At 36.1% G+C, this 7,884-nt stretch overlaps 1 protein-coding gene across 1 annotated transcript in view; it reads right to left on the bottom strand.

Moving 5' to 3' along the window:
- Positions 1 to 1,403: 1,403 nt before the first annotated feature.
- Positions 1,404 to 7,884, bottom strand: part of LMTK2 (lemur tyrosine kinase 2) — a 43,477-nt gene continuing 36,996 nt past the window's right edge. Inside the window, exons 13-15 of the mRNA XM_035889221.1 lie at positions 7,080 to 7,215; positions 6,432 to 6,680; positions 1,404 to 5,330 (exon numbers count right to left, since the gene is read on the bottom strand). Coding sequence (XP_035745114.1) covers positions 5,302 to 5,330; positions 6,432 to 6,680; positions 7,080 to 7,215 — 414 coding nt within the window. The 3' untranslated portion in view covers positions 1,404 to 5,301. The remainder of the gene's footprint in view (positions 5,331 to 6,431; positions 6,681 to 7,079; positions 7,216 to 7,884) is intronic.

A 7,884-nucleotide genomic window follows, 5' to 3' on the forward strand; every position in this document is an offset into this window, starting at 1 on the left:
CGTAACGTGGCCCGTCTGTGTGGAAGCAAAGCACCCGGTCCTGGCAAAGGAGTTGTGCAGGGGCATGCGAGCCCCAGCTCCTGCCATTACTCGTTCTGCCCCCACGGGGGTGGACGGCGCCTGGAGGCGACAGCCGGCACACGGCTCTGGGGTTCAGTGGTCACGGGGCTCTGGGTGACAACGAAATGGCAGGGCGCAGGTAGGCCCCTCAGCCAGCCCTGCAGTGGTGCATGCACTGAGGTGCTGCATGCACTGAGGTGCTGCCACCAGACTGAGGGAAGCTAAGCCAGGCAGGTCAATGTCACCACAGGAGGGGTCAGTCCAGCACTTTGGCAGGTGGAGAACTCGGGTGGAGGAGGAGGAAGTCTGTCTCAGCTCTGTTCTGCTAAGGGCTGCACACATTATCATAGCACCTGTGTGAAAAAGGCCCAAAGGCTGAGCACTTGCTCCCTTGCAAGAAGGCTGCTGATGAGAAAGGCTGCAAGGCTCAAATTCTTTGGTAATAGGTTCTACGTAAGATGACTAATTCAGTGCCATGGGACCTTTTACATCTGTTCTCAGTAATGACCACTGTCTTGATCAAATTTCAGCCCAGTAGTTATATTTTACCTAGTGAAGTTAAGTCATCTTGGTATCAGTTTCTCATTCCCAGGTCTCAACAGCTGCCAGGGCTGAGAACAGCTGCGGTACAGTACCACAGCAGCCTCCATCAACTAGTGACATGGCTGCGATGTGTCATCATAACCTTAACGGTTAACAGGTTAAGAGGGAAAAACAGCACTCCTCCTCCTGCCTCAGGAGTGCCCAGGCTGAAACCGCCTCAATCTCGTGTGAAAGAAGCTACGAATACTCACAAGTACTACATCTACCTGGCGATCTTAGGTCCATTCGGCACATGCACTTAAGTTAAGAAACCCCAATAAAATCATCTTATAAAAATAAATTCAATAAATTCTGAGAAAACATACCTTTAACTTGTTTTCTGAAGGGTACTTAGAAATTTTGAAATCTCCATTCATCCTACAGATGCTTAATTCTAGGATTGAAAGCAATATTCAGTTTTTAGAATTATACTGTTTGTGTTTTAAGTATTGCTTCTCTACTGACTGCATATACACATTACCTGAAGTTCACACAAGGGTGATATTAGAAGAAATTAAAAGCAACTACACTATTTAGCATAGACTCATCTGCTACGACTGTAGCTTTGAGCTTTTGGTATTTTCTCAACCTCTGGACACTAACAGATATATCTTACAGTAGAACTACACTGTGGACCTGATCCATTGCTGGCATCTGTTTAAGAATGAACAAACACAGACAAAGAGGTTATAAATATATAACTGTTTTATTTTTAATATTAAATATTTTTAAATTACAAGCAGTTTCTTGAATCACACTATGCATGATAATCAATATACAGTAGAAATTACAATTTAAAAATGTACACAATTTAAAGACATTGTGACCTGAAATTTCATTAACTATGATATATTGCCATAAACCTCATACCTGTATTAAATTACAATAGGAAAACCTCATACCTATGATTTTGTTACATAGTTTCTCATTTACAAATAGAATTAAACATTATATATACACACACATCAGTACCATTTATCATTTAAGTTACACCTACATCTGTGCAAGTTCAAACAATTTCATAAACAAAACTAACTGTAAGTCATATTCAAGTTTCTGAAAAACAGGCTGCTGGTATTACAAATACTTATTTTCAATAAGTTTATATGACATTTGACTCTCCTCTAGATTTTTTCCAGTCTTGTACCAAAACCATTAACATACGAGGATATTTCTGTATGATTTAAAGCTGAAGTAATTTTGTACACTCCATTCTTATTTAAGGCTATTTCTTATAAGGCTAATATACTTGGATTCCACCTTTCACCAACTCAACAAAAATAGCCATGTCACTAACACCTGACAATGCTGACATTTTAGCATAGTGCTTAATCATAAAAAAAAAAAAAAAAAGCCTTTCTACCGACCAGCCTCCTCATGAAAAAGATTGAGTACTACATAAAAATCTGCTAAAAATACTGATAAGAAGAATGAGGCTTAAATGGCTTTCATTAGTGCATCAACAAGGATATGAAAAAATGCTTAATTCTCTCATTTCCATGAAAATGGCAGTTTCCATATATGCAGTTATACACGCAACATATCTGCAGCTTGGGGATTTGGGAGAGTACAGGTGTTTCCGTTAAAAGTGGACACTTCTCACTCTGTTGGCTTCTCACTACAGACCCTCGTTTTTAAACAAACTTCCTTAGGTGGGAATAATCAGATCTTTTAAATAATTGAGACAATACCTTCATTGTTCCAATAATCACTGTATTCTACTAGAGAAGGAATTAAAATGTAACCAGTCCTCATAATAAACCATTGAAAATAGATACATGTACTTCTAAAACGGAAACCATGCTTAAGTAGCTAGTGCAAGAAATTACATATAGTTTAATGAATGATTTGTAACAAATCCCCTTATTATAATGTAACATGTTGGAATTACTGATTCATCTTCATTGTGCCACTGACTGCTAGGCAGGTATTTAAATATTGCTAGTAGCTGATCAAATTTTCAACTAGAAATTTTTCAAAAAGAGACCTTTTGTATTATTGCAATCCAGCCTACTGGATTACTGAAATTATAGTTCATCCTTTTAAGTGAGGTGAGTCAACTGTAAATATGTCTTTCTCTTCATTGTACAGCTAAAAAGGATATTACCTTGCTTAATATCATACATAACCCAGCTCGTTTTGGAAAAAATGCTCCTTTGGCAATTCATTAGCAATGAGTCCATTTGGACAAAGGAGTTCAATTTCACTTCCTATGTACGATTTTCTTTAAAACCAGGTAAAGAATAAAAATCTTAGATTTCCATCAAGCAAAGAAAATTCCTGATGTACAAGAGAAATACCTGATTTTCCAGAATTGTAAGAAACAAAACGCATAACCAAATTATAACATTCTGGTGTACAAGGTTTTCTTTAACCTTGGATTATATTTTAAATTAAATTATTCAAAACAAAGGCTGAACTTCAGGTCTGATAAAGTAGATATTTCACCACGCAAGGCAGATAAGCCCACACGTTCTTTGCAGACCATTATGGATTTTCATTCTTAGTCTTCATTTTCCATACTTAAAGTATGGTGAGAATTACAGAAGACAGGTGAGATACCTTAATCTAGCTGTATCAGGGAGTTTAATGTTGGAATTATGGAATTTTTAAGCAACAATTTGTGCACAAAGTCTATTACCTAAATTTTAAAATATTGAGAGTAATGCACAGCTTCCCTAAACCCTCTACAGTATATACTGTAAGCCTGTACTAAGAACTACTTGGCTTTGCCTCTTAAATCATGTTTTGGGAAAAGTCCATGGAAAATTCAGTTTCTTACCTCATACAGAACAGTTCTGACTAACTCTGAACCTGAGTGCCTCATCAGAAAAAGTTATCTCAACAATACATTGGCAACTTTAAATAACATTGTAACTAAATCATTCCCTTTTGATTGGTATAGAAACCATTCTGGTTAAGGGCTAAATAATGCTGGAAAAAAGCAATTAACATATTCCTGTCATTTTAAAACATACTTAAAAAATGAAAATGCATATAGAGGTATACAAAACCAAACTTCACACATCTGAAAATATCTAGTCCTCCCATACTTCATGTGATGAAAATTCTCTGGTGACTGGATCTGAACACAGAGCACTTGGACCACCGCTATAATGAAGCTCTGCCAAAATAGCCACTAAAATACAAAGTACTTCATATTTTAGTATACTAAAATACAAAATACAGAGCCAGGTAAACTGTTCCTATCAGTGTTTCCTACAGATCCACAGCTGCGTAAGGCATTCTGAGAGGTCAGGGATCTGTTTCTTAACTGAACTCACTCTGGAGTAATAATTAAGGATTTTTTTTCCCCAAGCAGTTTAAAGGATTAAACTAACTGAACACATGGTAGAGCATGAAGGTAAAAAAACACCGCATTGTATTCCCTTCCCAACAGACAGCTTCAGAGCAAACTTTACTATACTGCATCTTTAGGTCAGTATGCATTTCAAGATGTACCACAGCACTTTGCAGACATCTTAAAATAGGTGCAAAATTGGGCATTAACCATTCATCTAATTCTTAATTCTCATAACATCACTGAGAGGTAGATTTACCACAGGCCTCTGAATGGCAGCCCCAATCTGCAGTCAGCAGAAGAGCGAGCTTCAAAATTCACAGAATGTACAACTGAAGGGCCAAGTATGCCCAAATCCAGTCTATTGAAATTAGTCTTTTTATAAGATTCATAAATTTCACAGTTTTGTACAGCCAATTTTTCTTCTTCTCTCTCCAAGGCAGAAATTGTAGTAAAAACTGGAAGGCCCTTAGTTATGATATAGTCAGATGCTATTACAGCTTAAGCAGTCAGTAGGATCATATTCAGGAATTAAGAGACATTATCTCTTTCATCTAAAAATTCCAGAGTATATCATATATTCTTTTCCAGTTTCCTATAAAACATGAACACTAACAATCAATCTATAATCATTATCATTTAGAAATGGTACTGAATATAAGATTTCAGCAAATCTAACATAACACTCAGAAGTTATGTATGTTTTACAAGTACCGTGCATAGCAAAGGCTACAAAAAAGACAAATTAAACTGGGTAACCGGGCCAATTCAACTTGTCTTATTTTCCTTGAAAGATTTAAGATTTTGATTCTGTACACCATCAGGAAAACAAAGGAAGAATAATCCATAGTGCAATTGTAATAAGCAAAGTAATATGTAGTGATATCTTTTTGAATAAATATGGCTCACTACTGATCAACTATCGTTCATACAGTTTCAGCAACACAGTACCTGTTGCACAGGACAGCTATACACAATTCTACAACAGGTGTATGTTCAAATAGATAATGAACTACATGGAAAAATATAAAAAGAATATTATACAATCTCATACATAAACCAGACTGTAGTGTAATTGCTTTACTTGTTTCTTAAGTTATCTGAAAAATACTTCAAGTACTTGAAAACAGCGGCAGAATCATCTTTCAATGAAAAGCAAAATTGCACCGATTTAAAAATACATTACAAAGTTAAATACACATTCAAATTAATGTCCTGATTTAACATTGCTTTCAGTGTTTACTTTCATTTCTTAGTACTTCTTGATTACCTGTGTTACTCCAGCAGGATCCAGAGTTTAGATAAAGAAGTTTCAGACAAAGTCTGTGTTTTACGTATGTAGTCCACGGAAGCGTTAATCAATCTTTTTCTCCATCTTCACTGCTTCCTATTAGCAGAGGAAAGGTCATAAGGTTCAGCGAGATTCTTCTGCACAGCCCTCACTTCTTTCTAAGACTCTTCCTAGAACTTGGCATCCTGCTGTTTTGCACTTACAAGTTTTGTTTAATCTTATATATAGACATCTGCTTAAATCACACTGTTCAATGTCACTTCTTAGGACACACAAGGCAACGTAGGATCTCCAAAATAATCTCTCTTATCTGTAAGTTACTAAGCAGCAAACATTATCTAATCAATAAGCACAATACAAGAACAATACAACTCTATATATAAACACTGATTACATTTTTATAGCCATGGACCATTAGCAAGGCTCAGTGATCAGTAGTATTTATTTTTAATAATGCAACGTTTTACAAAGATTAATAATATGCTAAACTGATTCAAGTCTGCTTATTTTTGCTTCTCTTAACCCTCAAAAATGTGTCAAAGTGTAAAAAAAGCTTTCTGTTACAGACAAGAAAGCTTCTGTTAATAAATACCGCTAGTACTCAATATTGCTATGAACAGATTGTTTGGCTCTGCTAACAGAAACTATCCTACTCACAGCTCTAGAAAACACACTGATTTTCTTGAATGTCAAGAAGGCACTTTCTAAAAAGCAGTTATGAGAAGAAGCCGAACGGTAAAATAAGCTTAGAGAACAGTGGCAGAAACATTATGTTCCTACCATCCTCACCCTGTGCAATGAAAATAAAATTGTGACTTATGACAGTGCAATAATGAGACCTATTCAACTGCCATAGTGTGGCAGCTATGCAGAAGTGCTTAGGGACTGCCTAGATTTCATTTATATAAATATAACACTATTTTTTTAAACATAAAAATTGTGAGCTTCTCATATAAATGCTCCATAGAATATCCAACCGCAAGTTTGTAGCAACTTGGATGCAAATAATCTCAATCTAAATGGAAAGCAATGTCTTAACTAAAATAGAAGACCAGACATAACTTTTATAGTGTTAAAAATGCATTTCTAAGTTAAGTATTTAAAATAGAACAAGATTTGTCGTATCTATTACTTATATCTTTGCATAAAGTTTTTAATTTGTAGTTTTAAAATTATTATTGTAACTAAATCACTTACCTCCTTGCTCTATATCTGAATCTGTAAGATGCGTAAGAGAAAAGCTTGCCATGTTTGCAGGAGAGATAGAGAATCTGGAATAAGGGGATGAATGTGACCAGTTCTGATCGAGAGTGCGGGAAGGTGGAGGTGGAGAGAAGTACTTTGATGACTGAAGAGGTGGTTTAGAACCAATAAGACTATTAGCTGCCTTTGATATAAAAGATGGCTCTGGAGAAGAGAAGTCATCATCCCATTCAAAACCCCCACCTTGGGGAAAAAAAGAAAAAGAAAAAAGAAAAGAAGAGGCAATTTACAGTAATGTACAGACATATACAGTTTTAAAAGCAAGCCCCTGGAAGACCTCATTAACCCAACCCAAAACCTGTGGGTTTTCTGTTCTAGCCCTGGGAGGTCACAAAGATTTGTCCATGGTTTGGTTGCCTCTCAAGATACCCTAGTCACATCAATATACAACCAACCAGTATTCCATCACAAGCTCTGATAATCGGTAACACACGAGTGCCTGAGCCTTGCTGAAGTGTATGCTTAGGATGCAAAACCGAAGCTGGTATGGTACAGTGAATTTACAAATCACATATAATTGAAATGATGTTTCATTAAAAAAACCTGTTAGCCTCTGCTGTGTATAAATATATATTCAAGTACCTTCTTCATCTGTTGAGCTTTCTGAATTTGCAAATCTGTTTAAGTAACTAAAACATGAAGATGGAACAGGAGTGCTGTGAGAGCCTTCACCGTTCAGGTCTGCCACGCGGTTTCCCAGCTCCTTAGTTGGCGTTTCCTAAGGCAAACAAAATAACTTATTTAACTCTTGTACAGACAATGTATCCACGCCTATAGATGCAAGCATTCAAAAAATGTGCTCCCCCACAAAGTGTACACTAAAATGCATGCAGGAAGTGACTACTTAAATATTATTTGTGATCTAAATAGGTTTCATATTTCTACGAACAAAGCTAAAGCATCTTCCAACTGGAAACAGTTCCCTTATCAGCCTGACACAGGAAGGTTTTTTTTTTTTTTTTTCCTATTTAATAAAGCCTTATCCCATCTCCCAACACATTTTTAAATTTTTTTTTTTTAAGCCTTTAATTGTGCTTCAGGACAAAAAGACAGACTTCGTAGGAATGGTATTTGAAGTAGCCAACGTTTTATCAGTTACTGTAATAATAAGTAAAGAGTTCAACAACTAAGAACAGTTTAAACACAGCTAACTTTTTTCCTTCCCCTCTGACAAAAGGATTACTTTTCTACAGACTGCCTATGTTTTCTATTCCAAAACGCAATTATCTCTAATATTTATGTGCGTCATCATAAGCAACATTTCCAAAGCTTGACAATGTGACTGTTCTTTTAAACTCACTGTACTAGTTTGGTTGCCATAATGTTAAAATACAATCCCCTCTGTATCAAGTTACAGAAGTTAAAAATTGATAAAGCAGATAGGGAA

Source organism: Egretta garzetta, unplaced genomic scaffold, assembly GCF_000687185.1.
Source record: "Egretta garzetta isolate BGI_Z169 unplaced genomic scaffold, ASM68718v1 scaffold292, whole genome shotgun sequence".
Taxonomy (NCBI): domain Eukaryota; kingdom Metazoa; phylum Chordata; class Aves; order Pelecaniformes; family Ardeidae; genus Egretta; species Egretta garzetta.